Source organism: Toxotes jaculatrix, chromosome 14 (genome assembly GCF_017976425.1).
Source record: "Toxotes jaculatrix isolate fToxJac2 chromosome 14, fToxJac2.pri, whole genome shotgun sequence".
In the NCBI taxonomy this organism is placed as follows: Eukaryota; Metazoa; Chordata; class Actinopteri; family Toxotidae; genus Toxotes; species Toxotes jaculatrix.
This window is the reverse complement of record NC_054407.1, coordinates 13,827,972-13,843,139: the sequence shown is the minus strand read 5'-3', so window position 1 is coordinate 13,843,139 and position 15,168 is coordinate 13,827,972. Positions and strand designations below refer to the sequence as shown.

At 40.4% G+C, this 15,168-nt stretch overlaps 2 protein-coding genes across 2 annotated transcripts; both read left to right on the top strand.

Annotated features, from left to right (window-relative positions):
• The first annotated feature begins 2,116 nt into the window (after window positions 1-2,116).
• espnlb (espin like b) lies at window positions 2,117-5,710 on the top strand. Its single transcript, XM_041055193.1, has 6 exons — window positions 2,117-2,131; window positions 2,584-2,719; window positions 2,854-2,972; window positions 3,303-3,482; window positions 4,079-4,448; window positions 4,569-5,710. The coding sequence occupies exons 1-6, from the start codon at window positions 2,117-2,119 to the stop codon at window positions 5,708-5,710; spliced, it is 1,962 nt and encodes a 653-aa protein (XP_040911127.1).
• A 639-nt stretch (window positions 5,711-6,349) lies between these two features.
• Window positions 6,350-13,554, top strand: rab6bb (RAB6B, member RAS oncogene family b). Its single transcript, XM_041055290.1, has 8 exons — window positions 6,350-6,502; window positions 8,942-9,000; window positions 9,668-9,721; window positions 10,188-10,293; window positions 10,468-10,579; window positions 10,745-10,838; window positions 11,745-11,811; window positions 12,599-13,554. The coding sequence occupies exons 1-8, from the start codon at window positions 6,433-6,435 to the stop codon at window positions 12,661-12,663; spliced, it is 627 nt and encodes a 208-aa protein (XP_040911224.1). The 5' UTR covers window positions 6,350-6,432; the 3' UTR covers window positions 12,664-13,554.
• Window positions 13,555-15,168: the final 1,614 nt, after the last annotated feature.

The window sequence follows — 15,168 nt, the reverse complement described above, 5'->3', positions numbered from 1 at the left end:
CACATTATATTTCCTGCTTCACATGTGCACATATGTGTGAGATTGTTCTGCTGCGTTTGTGCTGCCTTCCATTATTGATTATGTACTCACCATGTGCTCCACAGCAGTAGGGCCAGTCAGACTAATCTCCTAATAACAGAGGCAGAAATACTGTGCTTGACACAAAGGCCATAGACTGAGTGAGGGGCAGCTACCTCCCATCAGGCACTGAGGTTACAGCAGACCACTGATGAACAATAAGTTTGGTTAGATACTGTAGGTCTTCTCTGTGTAATGAATGCTGAATATTTAACCATGTGCTGTGTTTGTGTTTCCATATATGTGCGTCTACCTGTCTCCATGCCCTCACAGTGCATGTATTGTACGTGCACAGCTCTGCAGCGAGCTAAACACGCTTCCAATACAGGCTGAACACAGCAGCTGGCATTTGAAGTGTTCACTAAAAGCTACTGTGAAAACTGTGAAACTGTAAAAACATTGTAAGACTACAAAGTCAACAATAGTGATTCCAAATCAGAAAACAAAATAAAAATAAAAAAAACTGCTACAGTAAAAAGAAAATGGATTCAGAAAAATATAGAAACTGTCAAATTAGTCAAATTGTCCCTCACGGCCCGGAAAAATGTGCAGTTTGAACACCCAAGGTGAACTTGGCAAGTTCAAACTCCCAACATGCATCCAAATTTGGTGTACTGTATTGCAAAAGGCCTAAACTCCAAACATTTTATTTCTAGAGGTGACACAGTACACTACACCTAAATCAAAGAAACAGAAAGTTCAGTAGGCATACTCAAAATACAAAACTCTGTGTTACTCCAAATCCAAATCCTCTGTCACAAAATGTCGATAACTAGTGCTACAGGAAGCCAGTGGTCAGACAGCCAACACACACACGCCTGAGCATGTTGAGAATGTGTGCACGAACATACACACAGACACACACTTGTCCCACTGGCGTACAGTATGTTGTCTCCTACATACATTCACAGTGCTATCGTTATATACTTCCAGGTGCAGGTCACCCTATCCCACCTGTTTAATTATGCACACTAAGAAGGCCCCCCATCTGAGGTTTGGGTCCAGGTGATGCTGCTCCTTGGTCTTACTGTTTACTGGCTGCTCCAGAGTGAAGAGGTAGACAACAGTTTTTGGATTTTTTTCCTTACTATTTACCTTTTTCTATCAATAACATTATTATTTTTTTATTATTTTTTTTAAAATCTTTTTTCATCATTTATTATTTTCTGTTGTCACACTGTTGGTGATTTCACAGTTTTGGAACTACACTGTAAGTACTGTGTGCATTTAGATTATGATTACAAGTTCAAATAGCTGTTATGATGATTACTTTGAATAAAATATTAGGGAAAATCTAGAATACAGTGAAAGATACATTACATCAAAAAAGAGTGAGCAAAACATTTTGAATTGATTTTGAGCTCTTTCTTTGTGCAGAGATACCTTTTAAAAATAAAATAAAATAATATTGTGCACCATTAACATTTTAATTGAACAGTTAGTATCTCAGGAAAGCCTAATTGAGATAAAATAAAAATTCTTTTTCAGTAGTGTCTTGGCCAAGAGAGTAAAGTATTTACAAAGCTACCACTAAGATGGCAACTTACTTCTTATTCTATTCCATGCATTTAATTTCAGCAAAACTCTGTAGCTGTCTGTATTTAGGCTATTGAATGGCATAGAGTTTGTGAAAAAAAACCTAATGAAACAGTAAAATCACCTGAAATAGGATATCATGTCTCTCCAAACTCTGCCACCATTTCTCCTGCTCTCTGTGTGGGCTATGCTACATTCACTGACTGGGGTCTAGTTTCACCACTTCTTGTTTTCATTCCAAGCACTATGAGCTGTGGCCTCTGTTCTTTACATTAACCGTGTGTGTGTGTGTGTGCCCACGCATGCCATTAGGGGGTCTCAGTCTCTTAGAAGATTACTTTGGAGATGTTCACTGCTGTGTGAGCTGTGTCACGTTTCTCCATCGGTGGGTTCTTCTTTTGCTTGGTTTCTGTTGATGTTACTGTATTGTTATTTTTTCCTTTTTCAGGAAGAAGAGCTCCTGCTGTTTTAAAACACCTGAGTGTGAATGAGCAGAGTCAACATGGAGAACAGCAAGGTGACCAGTCATCAATGGAGGGAATTAAATTACAGGCAGAGACAAATGAAGAAATGGCGAGAGGGCGTTTGACTCCCTTTGTTTAGGAAGTGTTTTAGTTTTGTTGAGGGAAATGAGGGTGTGTTGAGGGAAAAAGGTTTAACTACAGGATCATCATTATCATCATGTAATGTGCTGTACTGACGTCAAAATTGAATATTTTTATGCAAAAAAGACAGCTTGCTGATTTGCATCAAAAATAAAGATTAATATATAAGATAAGATGGTTTATTAATCTCATTCAACACTGAGCACTGTCATGCTGAGTTTCCCCCACCACAGTCAGGGACCAAAATAAAATAAAATTTCCATAGCCTATACTGTTTTCATTAAGTGGGGAAAATATGTTTTCTGTTTTGGGTGAACTGTCCCTTTAACCATGACTCATCCCTCCTGTGTGTGTGTGTCCCCAGCAGCCAGTGAAGGAGGTGCTCCCCCTGCCTCGCCACCCTGCTTCACTTCCTGTGACCTCTTCCTCTCTGACCCCTGCTGCCACTTCAAAAAAACACACCACAGGCTCCATTCAGCACATACAGGTGGCCTCCTCAGGTGATTAACACAGACACCACATACTGCATGTCAGTGTGGTGATAAAAATAGATGCAAAATACTGATAGATTTTAAAACTGAATCACTGACCTCTGACCTTTTTTTTCAAAAAAAAAAAAAAAAATTGCTTACAGTGGTGACATCGTTCAGCCATCTGAAGCCTCCAGAGAGGGATCTCACCCTGATGTCTCAGATGAAGTCTATCAAGTCTCTGAGGCATGCTGGCTTAACCGCGGTCTTCACTGGACCAACGGTGAGCACGGTGGCACATCCTTTGAGATAAACAGGAAGTGGAAAATCTAAATAAAGATCACTGAAATTGCCACCAGGGTGGATGGGATATACACAGACAAAGAATACTTAACATTGGTAATAATTTTGATGTCATTCGAAGTCATCTTTATGTCATTTATAGCACCTGTGCTACTGGTGTTCGGTGTTATGATACCTGCACAACCTTTAGAAGATGTAAAAAGGATTGAATTACAGACCTATGTTCATGTTATACTGTTAATTGTGGGTCCAGATGCGGAGCACAGCAGTGACACGCTCTGTCTTGTCTTAAATTGTTGAACGCTGACAGAGGCTTGACAGTGAGGAGGTTTTAGAGGAGGTACCAATCGTTGACGTGATCCTGGCCGACATTGACACCCTGGTGCCCACTCATGACGAAGCCGGCTGCCCCATAGCAGAGTGGAAGCGACAGGTGATGGTGCGGCAGCTGCAGGTCAGGCTGCAGGATGAGGAGGAAGAGAGGAGACAGGTACTCGTCATCTGTACTTTTGTATGCATGAGCCCAAATCTGTGTCCATGATCATATTTGCGAGGAATTATGCAAGGATTATATTTGCGAAGATTTTGGTGAAGGAATAGTTTGTCATTTTGGGAATTGGGAATTATTTTGCCAAGAGTTAGATTAGAAAATGGATACCACTCTCATGTCTCTATGATCAATATGAAGCTGTCAGCAGGCAGTTAGCTTATCATGAAGACTGTAAAGAGGGGGAAACAGCTCGCCTGGCTCTCTCCAGAGGTAACACAATCTGCCTTACAGCACTTTTAAAGAGTCTTGTTTAATGCATACAAAACCAAAGTGTAAAAACAACACATTATGTTGTAATGGGAGTTTATATAATCAACTATTAATTGGCCAGGAGCAGTCATTTTTTATGATGATGGCACAGCTTCTGGAAGGAAGTTCTCCTGGCCAAGAAGTGGTCCAGTACACAGCACCCAGTAACACTACAGCATGTCTTGTTATCTCACTTTAAGTGTATTTCCCAAAATGCTGGACTATTCCTTTAACAAAATCATCAACTCTCAGTATTGTTTCCTAAAATCGCTTTGTCCCTCTAACAGGACATGACTAATGGTTACACACCAGTGGATGGCTGGAAATACTCCCAAGCCCACAATGCAGTCTTGGGGCCTTTTGGTGAGCTCCTCACTGAGGACGACCTGGTGTATCTGCAGCAGCAGATTGATAATGTTTCACTGCAGAAACGCTGCCAGGCCTATGAGCTGGAGCTGACCAGGCTGACTGAGGAGCTGAGGGCCATTTTACCTGATCCCATTGTCAACATCTCCCTTAACAAAGAGGTGCTACAACAGATGGATGCAGAGGGGAAAATGCACCTGACTTTGCCTACCTGGTGCAGTCGTGTTTCAGAGATTGTCAAGAGTATGTCTCTACTGGTGGCTAACCTGACCCAAACCACAGAAGATGGCGGTGAGAGAAGAATAGTGCAAGGTATGATGGAGGAAATGAAGGGGTGGCAGGGCATAAAAGATTGTTCAGGATTTGATTTAGGGCAGGGGTTCACGCAACAGGGCCAAGAGACTGTGCCAGCACATGTGGAGACCTCTAGTGGATGTAGGATACCTCACATAGGTATGGCGTCTGCTTTTAGCCATCGTTTGGAGACCAACAGCTACAGCAGAGTACGGAGAGAGAGGGTGGAGAGGGAGATCCAACAGTCTGGAGTGTCTGTCAGAAACCTCAGATCAAACTTTGAGGGTCAGATCGGTGGTATTTATCCCTTTGCTGGGGTTGTGAAAGGAGGCCAGGGGCTGAAGAACCAGGTAATGGCTGAGGCCTCCGGAGGAAACAAGAATGCCAGCACAGGCCTCAGCTGTGAGGCGAGCCATCGTGATACTTCTAAAAAACTTGTGCCTGTGATGGAGACCACCAGCTTAAGGAAAGAGCGTATAGTGGTGCTGTTCCTGAGCCACTGGAAGAAGTCTGCATATGCTATTTCAGTGAGAGCAGCAAGGCAAAGACCAGGACAGGAGGCAGAGTCAGGGAGAGTGACAGCAGCACCACCCCAACAGAGAATAACCTCCATGTTTCAGTTCTGCCAACAACGTGGCGCTGTAGACAAGATGCTAAACTCCTGGAGGAATAAACTAGAACCCAAAGAGGGGCAAAAGTCCCGTTTGTTCTCCTCCGACTCACAAAAACCACCCTCTCGCGTAATCTACTCCCCAGAGCAATTCCTGCCCGATGTGGACGGTGTTGCGGTGAGCCACGACAGCTTGACCCTCGACCTCTTCATGCTGGGATACTTCCATATCTTAGAGCAAGAACTGTTACCCGAGGAGAGGAAGATGAGGCATCTCCTCTGCTTTGAAGTCTTTGACCATGTTGGCAGTTTCCCCTGGGAGACGGTGAGGGACTTCCACAAGGCTGTTCTCCAGGAAATTCAGGCTGGGAGGCGACAGTGGAGTGACGGCTTCGAGGACATCAAAGTTCGCTTCTTTGGGGAATCAAGACCATGCCGCAGTCCATCATCACCACCACCACCATCATCATCATTGTTGCCAGATTCCAGACTAGTACCAAAAGTTATAGTTCAAGCTGCTACTCCAGATGAGTGCAGCAGTGACACAGACGTCTGCTGTTTCAACAACGAAGACATTTGTAAATACATTGATCGCAGCTTTGCTTTCTGGAAAGAGAAGGAGGCAGAGCTGTTTGATTTTGAACATTAGGGTTTGAACATGAAGATAAATGTGGCATTTTTTTGGACTAAATAACGTTATGTAGGTGTGTTCATTTTGGCAAACTGATGGGATGTCCAAACAAAAGTCTAAAACGCAAATATGTTCAGCTTACAAAGAAAACCTGCAAATTCTTACATTTAAGAAGCTGAAACAAGCAAGTGTTTGGTATTTTTGTTTGCACAATTAATTAAACGATAAATTAATCGTCCTTAATTTTCTGTCATTTGGTTAATTACATAACTAATCTAATCTTAATTCTGTATGCAATATTGGATATTTTCAGTCATAACAATATGTTACATGATTATGTGTTTTATAGAAACATTGTTAACATGTATAGTCGTCAAATAAACATAGGAGTAAAACGTGCAATATTTATGTAGGAATTGTGGTGAAGGGAGTATAAGGCTCATAAACTGGTGATACCGAAGTAAAGTAACCTACAAATACCTCTCTATAGGTGACAGCTTATTAGCCTCTATCTGATATACAGAAACTATGGTTTTGCTTCAGGCCCAATAGAAAGGTGAGGGACTGAAATAGGTGAGGTCGCGCAGGCGCACAAGCTCCCTAAATTGACAGGAGGATGCTGAGCTGCATTCCCATCATTCTGTGAGGAGAGGAGGATCCCCCTGCGCACCCACGACGGACGAGACGCCGAGCGACAAGAACATATAAAATAATCCAAGTTGAGCTCTTTATCTGCCACCATGTCAGCTGGAGGAGATTTGGGGAACCCCCTGAGGAAATTTAAACTCGTATTTTTGGGAGAGCAGAGCGGTGAGTCAGTGCTTGGGGAGGTTTGGCATATCCTCCCCACTAATGCCAAACATGCGTAGCTATATGTTGAAGGCCATGTATGTAATCGTGTTGATTTTGAAAGTTTTAGCTGAATCCAGGGGTTTGTGCCGGCTGGCTTTGCTGTATCTGACGCCCATGATGCTCCTGACACAATCTGTGGCTGTAGAAAATTTGATTAACCGAGGAAGAAAAGAGAGAGAGAGAGAGAGAGAAAGGAAAAAAGGGAGTAAAAAACCGCATGGCTGTAAATTGCACTCTTGGATTAAATATAACCATTGTGATCGCTCAGAAAATAAATGCCATTTTTTTCTGAATATCATCGAGGAATATTTAGTTGTCGCAAATTGTCATATTTTGCATCACAGCAGACGACATGGATTCGGATGTTTTGATGTGCTGCAGTGACCGACAAATATGCACAGCCTGTTTCCAGAGAACGGCTTTATTTCACTTACATCGCCCATTTCTAACATTAACAACCCTCTAATCTATTACATGACGGCGTCTTATGTATTTTCCACCAATCGTTTGTGTGTGTGTGCTTTTTTTTTATTAGAGAAGAAAATAAACAGTCCCCATGTGTCAGTTCGGGACACACCCTAGGCTGGCGATGTCGGTAGCATCTCTAAACCTCGCAGTCTCCGGTTCGGTCCCATAAATAACCAAATAAAAACGGACTTAACAGCGACACAACGTTATACTATATATTCAATAATCCATCTATTCGGGGTGGGAACGGCTGTGTATGTGGTTTGATGTGATGGCACAAATTCAGGAGGTGCTGATCGATACTGGTTTAGTGCTGTGAAGCTGCCTCAATACGTGTTCAGACATCAGACATCCAGAGTGGCAGCAGAGGAGCTCACATCCCATAAAATACAGCAGCAAAGAGCAGAATGCACATAATTAGGCCTAACATGACAGCAGCTTCACAGGGGTTTGTGTCTTACATTGTGATGCTTCTGTGTGTGTGTGTGTGTGTGCGCCTGTGTGTGTGTATTTGTGTGCTGCCTGTCTATGAGGAGGCTGTGTGTCGACTAAAAGCTTCCATGTGTGTTTGTGTGGCCTGCACTGCAACGTTGCTGTCCATGGTGCTGAATCGAGGCCTGGTGTGGCCACTGCCCATTGCTGGCTTCAAAACTACTGTTGTCTGCATAGAGGACTCTGCATGAGAGCCCGGGCCCTGCTGGAAAAGTCCTGTCCTCACTCCTGTAGATCTGATGTAAAATGGTGCTAAAGATGGTGCTGGGTGGGATGTAACTAAGAATGGAGCTCACTAGGCTCATTGATCCTCGGAGAAGTCGCCATCTGGGTTTGTTAAAATTGCTAAATGTCTCAGATCTTCATGTGTTTTGTATCCGTGTAGTTACGGGTTGGACTTCTGCCTCTCTGGTGATTTTTTTTTTGTAATTTGTGGACACAGCTGCTCTTTGACCAAATATTTTTCAGCTATTAGGATTTTTTATCTGTGTGTGAAAAATAAAGTTAAGGGCTTCAATTTACAAGTATTTTCATTAGTGATCATTCTGCTGATTATTATCTTGATTAAATCAATTGTTTTGTCTGAAAATACGGAAAAATGCCTGTTGCAAATTTGTGAAGCCCAAGGTGACATCTTCAAATTGTTTGCTTTGTCAGAGAAGCTGTCAAAAACCCAAAGATATTTAGTTCACTTTCAAATATGTCAAAGGATAAAGGGAATATTCTCACATTTTAGGAACTGGAACAAGTGAATTTTTGGTATTTTTGCATGAAAAATGACTTAAATTATTAATTGATTATCAAAATATTTTCAGATTGAGCTTTTTTTTGTCCTTTTATGAAAACTGTTTGATAATCAGATTAATTTCAGACCATATCTGCATATATTAACCCTGTGAGCCCGTACGTATCATATATGATACCCACATTTCTGGGACTCATTGCATCACCATCAAGCATAAACTTTGCATTTAACCCTTTTAGATGAACTCTTATGCTCGTATACTGACTACTGGTAGACACTCCTCACTTTTCTAAATGTTTTGACATGTGTGATACAAACAAAAAATATACTTAGAATTTTTTTTTTTTAATTTTTTTTTTTTACATTTTGTCAAAGGGACAAATAAAGAGTTCATATTTGAAAAATTAGAATTTTCTGACCATTCTTTCATAGTTCAGGTCTCACAGGGTTAAGCACCATACCTGATATTTAGAGAACAGAAAATGTTGAATATTAATTATGATTATTTACTTTGCAATGAAATGTATGTTGTTGTCATGGAGGGAAGAATCCACCAAAATGTCAGTTCTTATTAGATCAAAAATGGTGCCCTGAACCCATTTTCACATCCTTATTTTGAATTTACTCAGGAAATTGTTTATTGATGTGTTTATACACTTACTGAAAACCAACATCTGTGTGCTCTGTTCCAGTGGGGAAAACATCTCTCATCACTAGATTCATGTATGACAGTTTCGACAACACATATCAGGTAAGATTCAGACCAGATTCAGAACTAAAAACATCCAGAAACCTTGAAATTTATTTAGAAGAATTTAATGTATGATATAATGATGGATATAGCTAATGACTGTATTTAAGAAGTGATGGGGGGTGAGTTCTTTTTCTTCTTTGTGGAGTGTAATAATTTGTCTACACAGTGTCCTCAGTTGTTAGATTTGAATGAAAGGAATAATGGGACTAATTACATTGCAGGTCAACAATATATTAAGGCTTTTGTGTTATAATAGTGACTAATTACGCCCACTTGATAAACAAATTACAATCAGGGTCCATGTAAAATATGTTTTCATGAATTATGCCCTATTTTGAATGTTGTCAATAGAATCATCAAAATGAAATAGTATTTTGGTAATATTAGACTCTTAAAAAGAGATTACAGATTATTCTTTCCCTTGCCTTTCTCACAAGTTAGGTAGATAAGAAGTCTCAGTGATTAAACCCTGAGGGCGATGCAAATGAAATTAGTTTTTCAGTCTGCTTCAATTTTTTTTTCTTTACAGCTTTTTCTATTTTCTTCTTATTTCACAACATTCTCTCTGCTGGGGACAACAGATGGCGCAGGGAGACATTTTGCTTTTAAAGTCTGGGTTTTACTGATGATTTTTTTCCCTTCTTTTGGTCTTTCTCCACCACAGGCGACCATTGGAATTGACTTCCTATCAAAGACAATGTACCTGGAGGACCGAACAGTAGGAAACCTTGATTGTCATTAAAAATTCACATGTGGATACACGCATTAAGATGAATTAATCTATTTGTGCTTGTGGGGTTTTAGTCAGTCAACATCCTAAGTAAGAAATGTCCCAATTTCCACTCTATTTTGACTAATCCTTGATTTGATTTGCTTAATTACGGCTCTCTTCACAGTCTAACATGATTACCATAAGGTTATTTCTGGGAGAAATAACCTTTGGTAGTGCTTTGGCTTTTCTAGCCCTAAGAAGTCAAAGCCTTTCCCATGGATCATCTTCTTTAGCCAGTATTAATACTGTTTCTTTGTCAGGATATTATGCTCTGTCAGCCTGCACACGAGCTGATACTGGCTTATCCCTTTGGAAGTGTGCTTACAAGGCTTTTCCATCTGTATGCTCTATACGTAATATGATGTTGAAACAGCTGCTGGAGGTGTGTGTTTCTGTGTGCGTGCAAATGCAGGTAAGGCTCCAGCTGTGGGACACAGCTGGACAGGAACGTTTCAGGAGCCTCATCCCGAGCTACATACGAGACTCTACAGTAGCTGTGGTTGTCTATGACATTACAAGTGAGCAGCAACCTGCTAATTTACCCATGTGCATGCCTGCATTGTACTGTAGTGGATGTTTTAATCTTTCTATAATACATAAAAATGCAGCTGAGATGAACTATTTGTTCATGGGATTTTAACATCATAAAGACAAAAGAGAATGGACATAAACTGAAAGTCTGGTCTCCACAGATGTCAACTCCTTCCAGCAGACCTGCAAATGGATTGACGATGTCAGGACAGAGAGAGGAAGTGATGTCATCATCATGCTAGTCGGCAACAAAACAGATCTGGAAGAGAAAAGGTGAGACACGGTTCATAAAAGACACTTAGCTACATTTAACACAGTCTTTGACATGGAAATATTTTGTTAACTGAGCAGAAAGCATGTTGTTAAAGGCAACATGTCAGAATTGAATAAATTAGCCTTCAACATCAAGTTGCTGAGCCTGGCCTGATTCTCCTGCAGGCAAATCACGATCGAGGAAGGGGAGCAGAGAGCCAAAGAGCTGAACGTCATGTTCATCGAGACCAGTGCCAAAACAGGCTGCAATGTCAAACAGGTGATGCCTGCAGTTTCACCATATTTCACAGCATTTTGGGCGTCAGTTGCTCTCAGATTCTCTGCCATCTTTGTGTCCATCCAAGGTGATTGAGTCACCAATGTGGATTAACGAAATGTATTAAGTATAAATATGTGTAACAGTGATTACAAGTGTTGTGGATTGTGTGCGCAACCTGTGCTTTGACTGAACATTTCCAACACCCCAAAACTGGCATGTGACTAAGTACCTTTACTCAAGTATTGCACTTAAATACTAATTTGAAATACCTGTACTCAAATTTTTCTATTTCATGCCACCTTATACTTCTGCTCTACCACAGCTCTGAGGAAAACTATTCAATTTTTCTGACAGCGGGTTATTTTACTAATCAGGATTTTACACAGAAAAGTTAGTCATAAGATATGCTTATAAAATACGATGCATGGTTATAGATAAACTGTTTGACAGAATACAAAATAGTTAAAACAAGCTTAACCTTGACCAACTACAACAGTAAAATGTAGCTTTTTTCCCCCTATACTTACCTACTTACTATACTAACATCTCTCTTCTTTAGCAAAGGTGATGAATACTTAACACACCACTGCCCAAAAATTTAGTGATACAACATATTGTTCTTAAATGTCCTATGTCAGGCAAATATCCATGTAAACACGCATATATATACTGCTAAAAAATGACAGTTCCACCTACTGTTACGTGCAAACACCCATTATCCCCAAATAATTTACTACATAAATACAAAAACATACGAAGAAAGAGCTGTAGTCTATACAGGACACCTGCCCTCTTGTGCTTGCTCTCTCGTTTTCACCTCTCTCTACATATTCTTTCTTACTGACTCTACCTCTCCCTCCTCTCCTCTCCTCTCCTCTCTGCCCTCCTCCTCTTCCCTCCTACTAGTTGTTTCGTCGGGTTGCAGCAGCCCTACCTGGAATGGAAAGCTTGGACGATGCAAATCCTGAAGGCAGTATCCTTTACAGCAGCTGTGACTCACTGCGCCGAGCTGAGAAACAGGCAGCTTATTTTTAATCTCTTAGTGGTTGCTGGCACTATTACAAACAGACCGTCCAGCCTACTGTCTACCAAGGCATGAGCCATTTAACCTTTTTTGCTTAATAGAGAAGAAATGCACAGAGCCAGGACGCTAGTGTGGATCCATGGGTATAGCACCACTTGGTGGTTGTATAGGAAATGACATGTGCTGAGGATGTGTGATGGAGGATGGAGAGGGACTGTTTGAAAAGATAATGTACCAACATTCATTTTTAGATTAAAGCTTCCAAATTACAGTTCCACTATTTAGGCCATTTAATACCTCACAAATAATCACGTACAGGGAAAGAAGACAATAGGTTAGGGAATAAGGGAATAGCAACATTATGTTTCAGAGCCAAAGAGAAATAAACCACCCTGTATTGTTAGTATTTTTTTAGATTACTTATAATCTCTTCAGTAATTATGGTGCAAAGAAATGTTATTGCTGGTTTACAAGATGAGAAAAGCAGGCAAACATGGTGCCAGCATTACAAAGACATTAGTTATGGTATCATTTGTTTTAAAATTATGATATGCTTACTAGTACAAATTTTTAGAATGAAGTACTTTTATTGTTAATCTTATGACCTTGTGCTGTTGTTGAGTAATGCTATAGCTATATATATAAAGCTATAGCTGCCAATGTTGCATGAATGCAGTATTACCCATTTGATTTTTTTCTCAGCCACCTGACTTTTCCTTAACTGGACAATTCCCAGTGATTGACATCAAGCTGGACAAACCAGCAGAGCCTACTGTCCCTGAGGGCGGGTGCTCATGTTAATGCAGAGCTGCTATCGGACAGCTCCCTTCACACCATAGGCTTGTTGTGTTGCTTACTACTGGTTAGCTTCCAGTTGACTTCTCTAATTGGATATGGGATCCGGGCCTTGTATCTGATTGGACAAATCAAATGTTATCTCTCAGTCTTGTTCAGTTGTAAAATATTGTATACTTTGTCAATATGTAAGTGACTGGCAGAGAAAAGGAAAGAGAAAAAAAAAAACACTGAAATGAAAATGAACAAAAAGCAGTTTTGGAAAAATGAAACAGGGAGAAAAACGGGACAACCAATGGAATTCTTTTCGCTGTTATGTTTTGTATTTTTTATATATAAAAAGGGAAAGCACCAAAAATGATGCCTAAACATAGAAGGAGAAATAGTGGGGGGGGCCGAACACGTCTGAATGTCTGCAGCACGCATGCACGCTGATCTGATCTTTGACCTTTGACCTTTGGCCTGCCCTCCAGGGTCTCCGCACTCTGGAAGGAGGTTGACTATCTTAGAATGTTTTATAGCATCTCTCTATAGCATCTCATGACAAAACGTATCTCATTTGATATTCCCACAAGAGTCAACTTCCAGTAGGTTCACCTAACAGTAGCTGTGAAATGTGGCACTCTATCTCTCTATGGGTTTAACTTTTATAGAACAAACTGTACTGTGGTTAAAAAAAAAGAACTAATAAAAAGACAACTTACTATCACAACTCCACCCTCCCTCCAACCACTCCTCTCCTTTGCCTCCTTTCCTCCCTTTATCCCTCTCTCCTCCCAGTCTCCCCATCCCTCCATCCCGGTAATACACATATAACGATCCACTGTAATGCACTGCACTGTATATAATAATGTAATATGTATGTTGTGAACGTCCCTCTGTAGAAGTGGTCCTTGTTCACCAGTATGAATAATGTAATAATGTTTAATGATTAATAAATTACAGATTAAAGGGCTTCACTCTCCTAACCATCAACATTTACCTGGTAGCAAAATGGTCGACTCTATTGAATGATATCTTGACTTTTATGTTCGGTTTAATTGAATCATTTTATTATCAATAGAGTCAGGTTTAACCACATCATTGCTTACATTTTATATAATGACAGACATAGTAAAAGAAAAGATGTGTAGGCTAAAACTAAACGTTAATTAACTGAAAATATAGTTTCATAGTTTTGTTAATTTCTGTCAAGTAGCTTTGTTTACACCACACTTATAAGCCGTAACTTTTTCTGAGCATCATTTACCAAATATAACTTCTTTTTATACCTTTGAATAATGTTACACGTAGCCTTTGTAAAAAAAAAAGAGGGATATCACACCTCCATCCTCTCTGGCCAGAAGTCCAGGACATAACCTCCGTAAAACTACGTCATGTTTTCTCTTTGATTTTTGTACGGCTAAACAAACTACATATACAGAGCCATGAGCCAGAGCCAGCCACTCTGCCTGTTTCCAGTCTTTATGCAAAGCTAAGCTAGCTGTCTCTTAGCTTCAGCTGTATTAAATGAACAGATATGAGTGCTGTATTTATCATCTCACTCTTATCAAGAAAGAGAACACAGATTTCACAAATTGTTAACTCTTAATTAACTTTAGAATTTTATGTAACTGGCAAGCTAACAGTTAGCCTTAACTGACAATTAACTGAAATCTAACCGACACTTTAGAGCAGGGGTGTCCAAACTGTTCCACAAAGGGCCATGTGGCTGCAGGTTTTTGTTCCAACCAATCAAGAGCACACAGCTTGACCAATCAACTGTCTGAAGACTGAGATCAGTTGATAAAATGAGTCAAGTCTGGTGTGCTGCTGCATAATGCTTGTTCCTAAGCAAAGTGCTAACTTTCATATTTAGTCAACGGCAGCAAATAAACTTAAATAAATGCAAAAAGGTTTTATTTTGTTGCAAAAATGTATTTACTTTATTCAGTGAGACAAAAGTGACACAGTAACAGCAGATGAGGAAATTGTGCTGAGAGCATACTAATCAACCAGTTATACAATCAATCGTCGATCAGTTTATTGTTTACAGTGTTCATTTACTCCTGCCCATTGCAAAGTCCTAATTATTACACTAATCTTGAACTCCATGCAGTGAGTCAGTGTCTGAAAATCTGATAGTTAAGGGGAAGTTGAGGTGGAAAGAACCTTTTAACAAGAAAACTGTCACTGTGACTTGTCGGGTCACTTACATTTATTTCTCCTGGTGATGAGGACAGGTATTCCCCTGGACTGACAGCACGTCATTTGATCCCCTGAGGGTTCAACAGGCGGACAGAGGCAGTTAGTGCTGTTAGTGGACAGATGAAGTCCACAGAGACAAGATGTCGGCGGGGTGGCCTTCCAAGGGTTTCCCCAAGGGTGAAACCTTCACTGTGGAGTTTCGGAAAGTCTTGTGGTTGTGTGATTTGTGTGAATGGGAATGTGTTGGTAAGCTCGGATTAAAAGCAGAAAATGCAGAATTACATGAAATAAGATTGTCTTGAACACAAAGAATTCAGCATGTCC

Excerpts from the sequence above, each read along its gene's own strand:
- espnlb (XM_041055193.1), top strand. Across the intron at positions 2,973-3,302 it reads CGGTCTTCACTGGACCAACG|AGGCTTGACAGTGAGGAGGT; the intron begins GTGAGCACGGTG and ends GAACGCTGACAG. Across the intron at positions 4,449-4,568 it reads CCAAACCACAGAAGATGGCG|CACATGTGGAGACCTCTAGT; the intron begins GTGAGAGAAGAA and ends AGACTGTGCCAG.
- rab6bb (XM_041055290.1), top strand. The coding sequence starts at position 6,433 with ATGTCAGCTGGAGGAGATTTGGGGAACCCCCTGAGGAAATTTAAACTC. Across the intron at positions 6,503-8,941 it reads ATTTTTGGGAGAGCAGAGCG|TGGGGAAAACATCTCTCATC; the intron begins GTGAGTCAGTGC and ends GCTCTGTTCCAG. Across the intron at positions 11,812-12,598 it reads CGATGCAAATCCTGAAGGCA|TGATTGACATCAAGCTGGAC; the intron begins GTATCCTTTACA and ends GACAATTCCCAG.